At 45.0% G+C, this 12,407-nt stretch overlaps 1 protein-coding gene across 3 annotated transcripts in view; it reads left to right on the forward strand.

Moving 5' to 3' along the window:
• Positions 1 to 12,407, forward strand: part of ACACB (acetyl-CoA carboxylase beta) — a 118,243-nt gene that overhangs the window by 68,949 nt on the left and 36,887 nt on the right. For all 3 annotated transcript variants that reach the window (XM_027864127.1, XM_027864138.1, XM_027864135.1), the window contains 7 exons: positions 3,353 to 3,541; positions 7,412 to 7,512; positions 8,685 to 8,773; positions 8,873 to 8,997; positions 10,927 to 11,040; positions 11,273 to 11,386; positions 12,154 to 12,243. In XM_027864127.1, coding sequence (XP_027719928.1) covers positions 3,353 to 3,541; positions 7,412 to 7,512; positions 8,685 to 8,773; positions 8,873 to 8,997; positions 10,927 to 11,040; positions 11,273 to 11,386; positions 12,154 to 12,243 — 822 coding nt within the window. The remainder of the gene's footprint in view (positions 1 to 3,352; positions 3,542 to 7,411; positions 7,513 to 8,684; positions 8,774 to 8,872; positions 8,998 to 10,926; positions 11,041 to 11,272; positions 11,387 to 12,153; positions 12,244 to 12,407) is intronic.

The following is a 12,407-nucleotide window of genomic DNA, read 5'->3' on the forward strand; positions in this document are numbered from 1 at the left end:
TCATCAGTTTCACCTCTGCAGCATCTCTCTCATCAGTTTCACCTCTGCAGCATCTCTCATCAATTTCACCTCTACAGTATGTCTCCTAGATTTCACCTGTGCACCCTCTCTTGAATACACCCCTTTCTCTCCTCTGACACTGCCCCCACTCTGGTGCAGGTCCTCATCACCTCATACCCGAATCATTATAATAGCTGCTGGTGGGTGTGTCTGCCTCAGGTCTCCCTACTCCAGTCATCCTTCATTCAGCCACTAAAGTGATTTTCCTAAAATGTGAATCTGATCATGTTACTCCCTTACTCAGTAAACTCCAGTGGCTCCGTGTCACCTCCAGGATCCATCTCCAGTATAAAATATTCTATATGACTCTATTCATATCCCACCTAGCCCCCTCTTATCTTTCCAGTCTTCTCACACCTTCTTCCTCACCATGTACTCTCTGATCCAGTGACTCTGGCCTCCTCTGGGCTTTTCTACAAACAAGACCCTCTGTCTCTTCCTCTGGGCATTCTCTCTGGCTATCCCCCTTAAAATACTCTTCCTCCTCCACTCTTCCTAATGACCTCCCTCATTTCCTTTAAATTCAAACTAAAACCTCTTCTTTTACTGGAAGGTTTCCTCAACCTCTCAATTCTAATGCTGTCCTTTTGTTAATTATTTCCCATTTATTCTGTATATATAAGTTGCTTTGTATATATCTGTTAACATGTTGTCTTCCCCATTTGATTGTAAACTCCTTGAGAGCAGGAGACTGCCTTTTGCCTCTTTTTGTATCCCCTGTGCTTAGCACAGTGCCTGGCACATAGTAGGTGGTTAATAAATGTTTATTGATTGATTGATAACCAGACCAGTTGGACCAATTCATAATTCCACCAATAGCATATTTGCTACTATCATCACACAGCTTAACATTGATTATTTCTGGCTTAAACCATCTTTGCTAATTTTATGAGTCAAAGTTGTTTTAATTTATATTTCTCTTAAGAATTATTTGGAGCATTTTTATATGGTTGTTGAGAATTTGCTTCTCTTTTAATTTAAAATTACCAGATCCCTTGACCACTAATCTGTTGGTTTGTGGTGGAGCGGCATGACTCTTATCATAGATTTGTGTCAGTTTCCCATATATCTTGGATATCAGACTTCTGTCAGAGATATTTGATGCAAAGATTTTTTCCCACTTGACACTTCTCTTCATATTCTAATTATATTGATCTTTATTAATGCAAAAGCTCCTAATTTTTATTTAATTGAAATTGGCCACATTATCTATTACAATTGACATCTAGTTTTATCAGTTGTGAGACAAATATCCAGAAATCCATATATATATGTATGTATATGTATATATATATATATATGAGCTGCATTCATTTTTTTATTGATGAATAATGTACTTTAATTATTACTACCCAGTTCAAAAAGCACTTTAATCAACTATATTCACATAATATTATGCAATTGTAAGTCTTATGCCAGTTCTAGATCAGTGGTGGTCAGAGCTGTGAGAGAATACTGGTATATGTTGAGCTGTTTTCTAGAACCATGATGGGTATAGGCAGGATTTTGTTACTGAGTTTGTTTCAATCATGTCCTACTCTTCATGGACCCATTTGGAGTTTTCTTGGCAGAGATACTGGAGTGGTTTGCCATTTCTTTTCTTTTTTTTTTTTTAGGCTATACATATACATTCCTATTAAATGTATTTTCACGCTAGTGATGTTATAAGTAAGAATTAGAACCAATAGGAAGAACCACCAGAAAAAGGAAACAAAACACAACAGAAGAAAAAAAAAAATAGCAAATAGTGTGCTTCGATCTTCATTCAAACTCCATAGTTCTTTCTTTGGATGTGGATAGCACTTTCCCTCATGAGGCCTTTGGAGATGTCTTAGATCCTTGTATTGCTGGGAAGGGTTAAGTCTATCAATATTAGTCATCACACAACGCAGCTGTTATTGTGCACAACCTTCTCCTGGTTCTGCTCACTTTACTTAGCATCAGACCATACAAGTCTTTCCAGGTTTTTCTGAAGTCTGCCTGCTCATCATTTCTTATAGCACAATAGTATTCCATTACATTCATATACCACAACTTGTTCAGCCTTTCCCCAATTGATGGGCATCCTTTCAATTTCCAATTCTTTGCCATGACAAAAAGAGCTGCTGTAAATATTTTTGTACATGTGGGTCCTTTTGGTTTGCCATTTCTTTCTCCAGCTCCTTTTATAGATGAGGGAACTGAGGCAAACAGGGTCAAGTGATTTACCCAGGGTCTCATAAGTAGAAAGTGTCTGAGTTTGGATTTGAACTCAGGTCTTCCTGACTCCAAGGCTGGTGCTCTGTGTACTGTGGCACCGCCTAGCAGCCCTATTTAGTCAGGATGCACAAAACAATTCTAACTGCAGGCTTATGGCTTCACTGTCAGCAGTTTGCTGAGAGGACGTACTTCCCCAGCATCCTCAGGGTTCCCAAATGCTGCCCAGATTTGGGCCGCAGACAGAGAAATTTCAGGGATTTAGGCCCTGATGGCCTTCTGATTCATATGTACTCATCAGTAGGGTAAAAATATTTTTTTGCTAAAGTCTCTGGCTGGCTGTATGCATGGTGGTGAGATGATCTTTGAGAGCACCTTCTGTTCTAAGTATGTATGTTCTTTTTTTAAAAATTTTTATTAATTTATTTTGATTTATCAACCGTCACTTCCATAAGCTTTTGAGTTTAAAATTCTTCTCCCCCTCCCTACCTCCCTCTCCCCAAGATGACGTTCAACCTGATATAGGCCATACATATACGTTCCTATTAAAAGTATGTATGTCCTAAGGGCCCTTTTAGTTGTGTGAGCCCCAGAAAACTTCACGGCGTCTTCCCTTGCTTAGAGAAGTGGAAGTCCATCCTGGACTCCATCCAAAGGATTTTAGTTCCCAGGCTAACAAAAGCATCTCGTTAGATGAGGTGGACTGACCTGTAAGACCCTAAGTGGGAACCCTATTGAGAGCCCCCTCCACAGGTGGTGTGTTTCATACTGCCCTAGGCACTATGATGGGAAGCACATGATGTGGTCCTTACCCTCAGGGAGGCAACAGACAAGGGAGACGAGACGAGGCAGAGAGATGAGAAATAGAGGACAGTGCAGTCCTGTTCAGTGAACCAGAGTCCTTCGGGGGAGGCTTTGTGGCAGAAATAAATCACCTGAGCTGAACTCAGGAAGAGGGGTAGGATTGGGCCTGAATTCTCTGCGTGGTCATTTGATTAGCCTGCCCAATCTTGCATAACTGCGCTCGACGCACAACCCTCGCGTTGCGCTGTTATTGCCACAGAAAGGGGACGTGAATGATTTTTGTCTCCTCCAGCTCAAGGAGTGGGTGAACAAACTGATGGTCACCCTCCGGTCCCCTTCCTTACCCCTTCTGGAGCTCCAGGAGATCATGACTAGCGTCTCTGGCCGGATCCCGCCCTCCGTGGAGAAAGCTGTCCGCAAAGTCATGGCCCAGTACGCGAGCAACATCACCTCCGTGCTTTGCCAGTTCCCCAGCCAGCAGGTAAAGAGGGGTGGGGGAGGCATGTCTCTCAGATGACCGCGCAACACCTCCTGAAAACCTTATGGATTCCTATGTCTGGCCTCTGATAGAAAATGTGTCAATACAGGGCCGAGCTTACAGAGATTACAACCCTTTCTGGTCTTAATTAGGTGGTTAACGTACCACTTGGTAACCGTCTTCGTGGGCAGGGGCAGCCTGGATCTCCCAGGCTCTTGCTGGGCCAGTCCTTGGAGCCCCTCCCACTGGGCAGGCCCTGCTCGGGCTCGGGGGCTTCCAGCGGAGCTTTCCAGAGCCTGGGGAGGATCTCTGTAAGATTTACCAAGTGCCTTCCTCACCACCACCCTGGGACCTCGACACTTCAACTTTGCATTGTCCAGAGGCTTGCGTATCTATCTGGTATAGCTCCAGATGAACCCTGAATTGTCTCCATTCAAGGTTTTTGCCAAACTTTCAGAAGCAACTGGTAAAATAGCCCTGATCGCTTTAAAAACCTAGGCATGAAAAAGACTCCGCAGAAACCTTGAGTGTTCCCTGAATCTTCTTGGTCAAGTATTAAAAATACTCTCACTTTAAAAATTAAAATTAAGTTTTAATCAATTTAATTAATAAACCAATAATTTAATAATCAACTAAAATTTATTAATAATAAAATCTTAACAAAATAAATAATTATTAAATAAAATAATTTTTAAAAATAAAGGGAACCTTGCCAAAAGGATACAGAAAAACCTGAAGCCATCCTTAGTGCTCATTGGCTGAACAAATGTTTAATACCAGTTGTGCCCCCGGGCCCAAGCTGAACGCTTTATTTATCATTTGTACTTAGTGTGGCTGTGGAGTGGTGGAGGGAGCCCCGGACCAGGCACCGGAAGACCTTGGGTCAAGTCTCTGCTTGGCCACTCACTTGGTGCGTGACTCGGCCATGCTCCTGGCCAGCTCTGGGCCTCCTTACTCTTCCTTCATCCGGTGCGGTTGGGCGAGGTCATTTCCAAAGGCGCTTTATGTAGCGCTCTCTTCTTCCAGCCTAGTTTGGACTCTCCTTCCAGTCACTGTCTGGAAGTGATCTTTTTCTTAAAAAAATGTTTTTTTCAATGAACAAAAATTTATTTTGTCTCACTACCTCCCTTACCCCACTGGAGGAAAAAAAGAGGAAAGCAAAACCCTCGTAACAAATATGCACAGTCCAGCAAAACAAATTCCCACAATGTCCATGTCCGAAAATACATATCTCATTCTTCCATCACCCTCTGTCGGGAGGAGGGTTAGTGGGCTTTGTCATCATTCCTCTGGGCTTATGGAGCAGAGGCTTAAGGCTTCGCAGTTGTTTTTCTTTGCAATGGCAGTGTCATTAGAGGAGTTTTTTTCTGGTTCTGCTCAGTCCGCTTCCCATTGGTTCCTACAGGTTTCCCCATTCATTATTTTTCTTACAGCAAAATAGCATTCTGTTGCCTAATTTGTTCAGCCGCTCCCCAGTTGATGGGCACCCCCTTAGTTTCCATTTCTTTCCAACCTCAAGAGTGGCCATCGATATTTTTGCACATATGGGTCCTTTTTCTCTTTCTTTCGTCTCTTTGGGGCATAGACCTAGCAGCGCTCTGGCCGAGTCAGGGGCTGTTCAAAACTCAGTGACTGGGGGGCCTTTCCTGAGCAGTCTCCCAGCAGAGCATTCTGGTGCTTGTTTGCCCAGAGCCCAACAACATCGGTCATGTTCCTCTTGCACCAACTTAGCCGATGTGGTGGATGTGAGGCGGAGCCCCAGAGCTGCTTTAGTCTGCATTTTTTCTAATTATTAGAGATTTGGAGCATTTATTCATACGGATATTAATAGCTTAGATTTCTTCCTTAGAAAATAGTGAGCTCATATCCTTTGATCATTTATCAATCGGAGAATGGCTCTTATTCTTGTAGAATTGAATCAATTCCATGGATATGTATATCGTATTATGTATGTATATTGTATATATATTGTAGTGTATACATGTATGTATGTGTACATATGTTTATGTGAATTATGTATGTGTATATATGTGTTGTAGTTTATGTGTATATTGTATATGTGTATATCTGCATGTGTATATATGTGTGCATTGTATATGTATATTGCATATGCATGTGTTGTGTGTAGGTTTATTGTATGTGTATGCATATTGTACGTATGTGTGCATTGTATGTGTATACTGTATGTTTGTGCATGTATGTGCATTGTGCTGTACTGTATATTTATATATATGTTTATGTGTATGTGCATTGTATATGTATATTATATGCATATGTGGATAGGTTTATGTGTATATTTGTGTGTATATGTATATTGTGTATATGCATATATGAATGTCTATTATACACGTAATTATATACGTGCTTGTGTTTATGTACACGAAATAATAAATATACATGCATATGTCACACAATACAATGCATATATACACACATGTACATGCGTGCATGCATATGTACACGATCCATATCTTGTTGCAAAGATGTTTTTCCTACTTAACTGCTCTTCTAATTTTAGATCTTTTGGATTTATTTATGCAAAAACTTCTTAATTTCATGTAATCAAAATTGTCTGTTTTATTTCCTCTGTTCCTTATATGACTATGATCTCTTCCCCCTCTCCATAGATCAGAAAGGTAATTTCTTCCACACTCTTCAGAGTGAATTGCTAGTGATGCCTCCCTTTGTGTCTAAGTCATATACCTATTGGGAACTTATCTTGGTATCTGGTGAGAGACATGGGTCTATCTCCCTAGTATTTTCTGGCAGTGATAAGCCATAAAAACATATCTACGCCTGCACTGAAGTCCTGCATTGAGACTTCAGCATGGTGCCAAGGGAACCCTGGCTCTTGGAGAACGTGCTGGTGACTCGAGCTCTGGCAGGCCCTGCCAAACCAGACAGACTTAGAGTATCACCGACAGGGTGATGAGGGATAACCAGCCCACAGCGTGGAGAGGGTCGGGATAACCTTGATGAAGTCATAGAGCTGGGGAGGTGTCGCTATCTGCATCGGCAGAGGGAGTACCTCACAGAGAAGTACACAGGTTCTTAATGGTTTGACCATTGGTTGACCAATTGACCAATGGTTGGACCTACCCAACAGATTCCGCCTCTTTGCCTTCCTGAGAAGTGGCTATTATCATTGCCATCCTACCTGCCCATCTTTCTCTCTTTTGCATGACTGAAAGGGGCCTGTTATTTTTCTCACAAACTCCCATATTTTGTTTAGGAAATGGCTGTGAAGGCCACCATCTGAGAAGAGTACACGTCTTGTAGCTTGCTTCATTTGTTCATTCTCATTTTTTCATAGACCCCAGCCCCTCCTTCTGTAGGTCTGTCTGTAGGAGCTGCTGTTGCCTGGACAGTGAACCTCTGTGCAGTTAATTGGGATGGTCCTTGGACCTCAGCACGCACCCAGATCCATGCAGCAGACCTCAGACCCTGATGAGCGCACAGGGAGAAAGCGGCTCTGAGAGCCAGGGTTGGGTGTGGGGATCACTCAGCAAGGTGGAGGGGGGAGATTTATTCCTTAGAGAGAATCATCTGCTCTTCTGTTCTCCTCTATTCCCAGAAAGCTCGGTCTCCTCGAACACCTGAAATTCAGGATTAAAGAGTACTCCTTGCCTCTTCAGAAGGAATCCAGAATTTGGTTAAAAATTGGTTTTAGGGGGCAACTAGGTGGCACAGTGGATAGAGCTCTGACCTTGGAGTCAGGAGGACCTGAGTTCAAATGTGGCCTCAGACACTACACTTACTAGCTGTGTGACCCTGGGCAAGTCACTTAACCCCGATTGCCTTACCCCCCCCAAAAAAATTGGTTTTAGGTCCCTTGGTCATGAGTAGTTAGATGGGCTCTTTTTTCCCATTTAGATTGCCAACATCCTGGACAGCCATGCTGCGACGCTCCAGCGGAAGGCGGACCGTGAAGTTTTCTTCATGAACACCCAGAGCATTGTGCAACTAGTCCAAAGGTGACCCGAGACCCTTTGGGCAAGGGAATCTGGAAAGCACATGATGCGGACCAAGCCCTGCTGGCGTGCTCTTTCATTCACTTTTATAAGATTTTGAGTTCTAAATTCTTTCCCCTTCCCTCTATGCCCCGCTCCCCAAGACAGCATGCAATCTGATATAGGTTTTACATGTACAATCACATTAAGCCTATGTCCACATTAATCATGTTGTGAAAGAAGAATCAGAACAAAAGGGAAAAACCACAAGATAGAAAAAAGCCAAAAGAAGTGAAAATAGTCTGCCTCGATCTGCATTCAAACTCCAGAGTTCTTTTTCTGGATGTGGAGAGCGTTCTCCATCATGAGGCCTTTGGAGATGTCTTAGATTCTTGCATTGCTGAGAAGGGCTAAGTCTATGAACGTTCGTTATGGCTCAACATGGTAGTTACTGTGCACAGCGTTCTCCTGGTTCTGCTCCCAGGCAGTTTTCTCAGACTCTTAAGTGCATGGTGAATTATCAGTGGACTTTGGTAAAGGGAATTTCTACCCTGGTGATGAAAGCACAGGTGTGTCTCTGCCTCGTGGTGATGATGCCAGGTTTTCTGGTTGCCGTGTGCATTTTATGTGTTCTCTCTCCTTTGAACCTCATCACAACCCTGTTAGCTAGGGAGCAAGAGCATTGTTATGATTTAGACTTGACAGAAAAGGAAGCTGAGGCTCATGGAGTGAAGGCGTCTTGACCGCCCAAGACCCACAGCCTGTCCATGCGTCCACACCGTCTGATCCAACCCGTGGTTTTTCTTCTCTGCCAAGCTGCCCCCGTTCCCCTCCCCTCAAAAGACTGTTTTTAGCTTGGCTGTATCACAGGGCAGATTTAGAACCCCAAATATCAGTGGCCTGGAGCGCTGTAGCAGTCCTGGCAGGCCCTTTGTCATCTGGGTGTGGCTAAACTTGTACCCTCAGTTATATAGCTGGTGGCACAGTGGGTCAGGTGCTTGCTTGCGTTCTAATGGAGGAGACAGCATGCTGCTGAGGAGATACAAAGACAGTTTGGTGTTTGCAAATGAGGGTTGGACGAGGTTCCCTGTGTGGACCCTTGTGGCTGTGACCTTCCCACGGGAGGAGGCGCCACGCAGAGCATTCTTCTGGCTCAGACCACCAGGCTGGTAATGATGCATTCCTTTCTTCCACAGGTACCGGAGTGGAACCCGTGGCTACATGAAGACTGTGGTGCTCGACTTATTAAGGAAATATCTGCAAGTGGAGCATCACTTCCAACAAGGCAAGGCTGGAGCGAGAGCGCCCCTCTGTCTGCCCGGAGGCCGCTAGCTGGACACGAGGGAAACATGAGTCTAACCACATGGCTTCGTTCTTCCCCCAGCCCACTATGACAAGTGCGTGATCAACCTCCGGGAACAGTTCAAGCCGGACATGTCGCCCGTGCTCAACTGCATCTTCTCTCATGCGCAAGTGGCCAAGAAGAATCAGCTGGTGACCATGTTAATCGTAAGTCCCGCCAAGGTGGATGGAGGGACCCTGCGGGGCTCCTTTTCTGCTGCATGGCTGAGGGGCAGGAGCCCCTGGGTTTGAATGCTGGCTTTGCTGTTGACCACCCATCTGACCTATGGAGGGTCAGCCTCCCCGGGCCTCAGTCTCTTCCTCTGTCAAGTGGGGATAGAAATCGTTGACCCAATTATCTAGGGAGAGCATACACAGTGGACAGTTAGGAAGACCTGGATTTAGATCCCGCCCCTGACACTTAATAGCTGTGACCCTGAGCTTTCTGATTAAAGCTGCGAAGAGGGAGGGAGAGATAATGAGGTCAGTTTTGGACACTGGGAGCCATCTACAAGACATCCATTCCAAGATGTCCAATAGGCAGTGAGTGAAGGGATGTGATTTTCTACTCTGGAGCCCCATCATATAATGGACAGCCTCAGATTGGCATCTGGATTTGTGAGGCTAACCTTCTGGCCTCAGCTCTTAGAACCAATTCTGCCTGTTTTTAAAAAGACTTTTCAACCCAAACCATCAAAGAAGACTTGAGTGGGTAGGGGTGGGGGTGGGGTGGAGAAGAGCCTAGCTGGGAGCTTCAAGCATTTGAAGAGCTAGGTGGCCATGGGCAGCTAGGTGGCGCTATAGTGCAAAGAGCGCTGGGCTTGGAATCAGGATGACTTATCTTCGTGAGTTCATATTTGGCCTCAGATACTTACTAGCTGGGTAACCCTGGGCAAGTCGCATCACCCCGTTTGCCTCGGTTTCCTCATCTGGAAAATGAGCTGGAGAAGGAAATGGAAAACTGCTCCAGTATCTCTACCAAGAAAACCCCAGATGGGTCATGAACTGACACAGGAACATGACTGAAAAGTGACTGAACAACACATATAGAAACGGACTTGATCTGGAAAGTGCGTGGAAGCTGTAAAGAGGCCGATGTAGATCATGAAAAATGGCTTAGTAGAGCTGTCCCAAAGTGGCGCATGCTTGCTGTCTTTCCCTGGAGTTTTCAAACAGGCTGGACAACCCCTTGTCAGGCCTGCTCTAGAGGGGATGCCTGTTCTAGATTAGGTGCCGTCCAAGGTCCCTTCCAACGCTCAGACTTTGTGATTCCGTGAAATATCACTCAAAACCTTATTGGTTCCACCTCTGATGTTCTCCAAAAACTTGGCCTTATGGATCATTTGAGAAGAAGCACATGACCCCTCCAGAAGATTTGCTGCCTCTAGAGAACCAGAGGGAGTGTGGTTAGAGCCATGGTGGGACTCTTTGGGAAAGATGGCTTGGTAGAACTGGTCATTGGCCATGTGGGCACCATTTTGCTATGGCAGACTGTAAGCTTCATGAAGGCAAGAACTTTCCTACATTTGTCTTTGTGTCTCTCACCCCTAGAATATTGTAGGTGGTTGATGAGTGAATTGGAAGGGCCGTTGGATTGGACGTTGGGAGCCCTGGGTTCTAGTCCTAACTCTCTCATTCTGTGACCTTAGGCAAGTTCTTTCCCCAATCTGAACACTCAAGAATATTGGATTGTAGATGACCTGTGAAGTGTCTCACATTCTGAATTAAGATTTTTTTGCTGCTCATTATGGCACCATCAAGTTTGTGGAGAGGTGGGAGAGGGGCACGTGAAGATGAAGAGTGTATTGTAATAGCACCATCTTTGAAGAATGTCTAGCCACCAGGGTCCAGCCTCTTAACTTGGGTCTGTGACCTTGTTTTCAATATAACTACCTTCCTTTGTCATCATTTGAATTTTATTTTATGCATTTAAAAATACTTTCTTCAGGCATCCCTAGGCTTCATCATACTTCAAAAGGACTTGTTGCCCCAAACGTTTAAGAACTCTTGCACCCAAGGTAATCCACTTAAGATTTAACCACTTGCTGTGTGTGTGTGTGTGTGTGTGTGTGTGTGTGTGTGTGTTTTCTCCCAAAGGATGAGTTGTGTGGCCCAGATCCATCACTGACCGATGAGCTCCTTTCCATCCTTGGTGAACTCACCCAGCTGAGCAAAAGTGAACATTGCAAAGTAGCCTTAAGAGCCAGACAGGTAAGTGGTCCTGCTTTATGCCATCCTGGGTCCTAAGTTACAAGAGAGTACTAATTCTTGTGCATGCATGATTTCATGTGGGATGCTAAAGGGTTTGCTCCCACACATGGCGCTCTAATTCTTTGGGAGCTCATCAGCCTGGCAAAGACATTTACCTTGGAGATAAGTGGCCAGTGTGCTCCTCATGGGCACTCCTGCTGGTCCAGGTTCTCATGGCCTTCCTCCCTTTCAGGTATTGATCGCCTCCCACCTCCCCTCTTATGAACTCAGACACAACCAAGTAGAGTCCATTTTCCTGTCTGCCATTGACATGTATGGCCACCAGGTCTGCCCAGAAAACCTCAAGGTAAGCTCTGTTTCCCAAAAGTCTCTGGCTCCTGCCTCCCTTTCAAAATGGCGCTTTGTTTTGAAGCACTGATAGACTCGGGGTAGATGGGTGGTGGAATCCATCTACGCATTGGCCTCTTCCTGTAGAGATGTTGCCCAGGCCCCACTTTTCCATTTTTGATGGCAGAATTGGAAGTAGAAGGGACCCCCTCCTCTTTCTGCTCCCACCATGTTTGGTGGGAGCTTCTGGGGTGGTCTGACAGTGTCTGTGGTGACATCCGAGGGGACACTGAGGCTCCAAGGATAAGTCACCCAGCTACTAGGTGTCAAGAGTGGGATTCAAACCCAGGACTCCCCAGCACTCTTTCTACTAAACTACTTTTTTCTCACACTATTGATAATCACTACATTCCTTGGACATTTGTTTTGCGGCCCCCATGCTATTGGCACCACTATTGCCTATATTTCATTCATCCATTAAGCCTTTGCTGTATACTGTGAGCATTGAGCTGAGTGCCAAAGGTCAGATGAGTCCGTGCCACCAACTTTGTGGGGTTTATGTTCCAGCCCTGGGATAAGAGACGGGCCAAGGGGACCTGAATGCCCAGAAGCACCAAATGAGCCAGTCCTTCCCCCCATGCCCAGCTGCATGTACTTGCTCTGTCTCTGTTAACTTAGGTCTTTAAAAAGTAGATGCCCTCCTGCTTCTTCTAGCCACACGTTTTGCTTCTCGTTTTCTGTGATGAGTTATGGAGGTTTTCTGACTTGTTTCTCCTTTTCCTCTAGAAACTGATCCTTTCAGAAACCACCATATTCGATGTCCTGCCCAATTTCTTCTACCACACGAACCAGTTAGTTTGCATGGCGTCCCTGGAGGTGAGTGTTGTGCCAGCTGCATGCATGTGTCGTCCAGCCCCAGAGGTGAGCCGGAGCAGGACTTAGAGTCTAAGCCTTAATAAGAAGACTTGTTCTGCGAAGTTTGGATTCAGTCTAAGGGCCACACTTGATCTTGTGATCTCAAGACCACAGATTTCCCACCC

The sequence above is a fragment of the Vombatus ursinus genome, unplaced genomic scaffold (genome assembly GCF_900497805.2).
Source record: "Vombatus ursinus unplaced genomic scaffold, bare-nosed wombat genome assembly UNPS02001287.1, whole genome shotgun sequence".
NCBI classification, from domain to species: Eukaryota; Metazoa; Chordata; class Mammalia; order Diprotodontia; family Vombatidae; genus Vombatus; species Vombatus ursinus.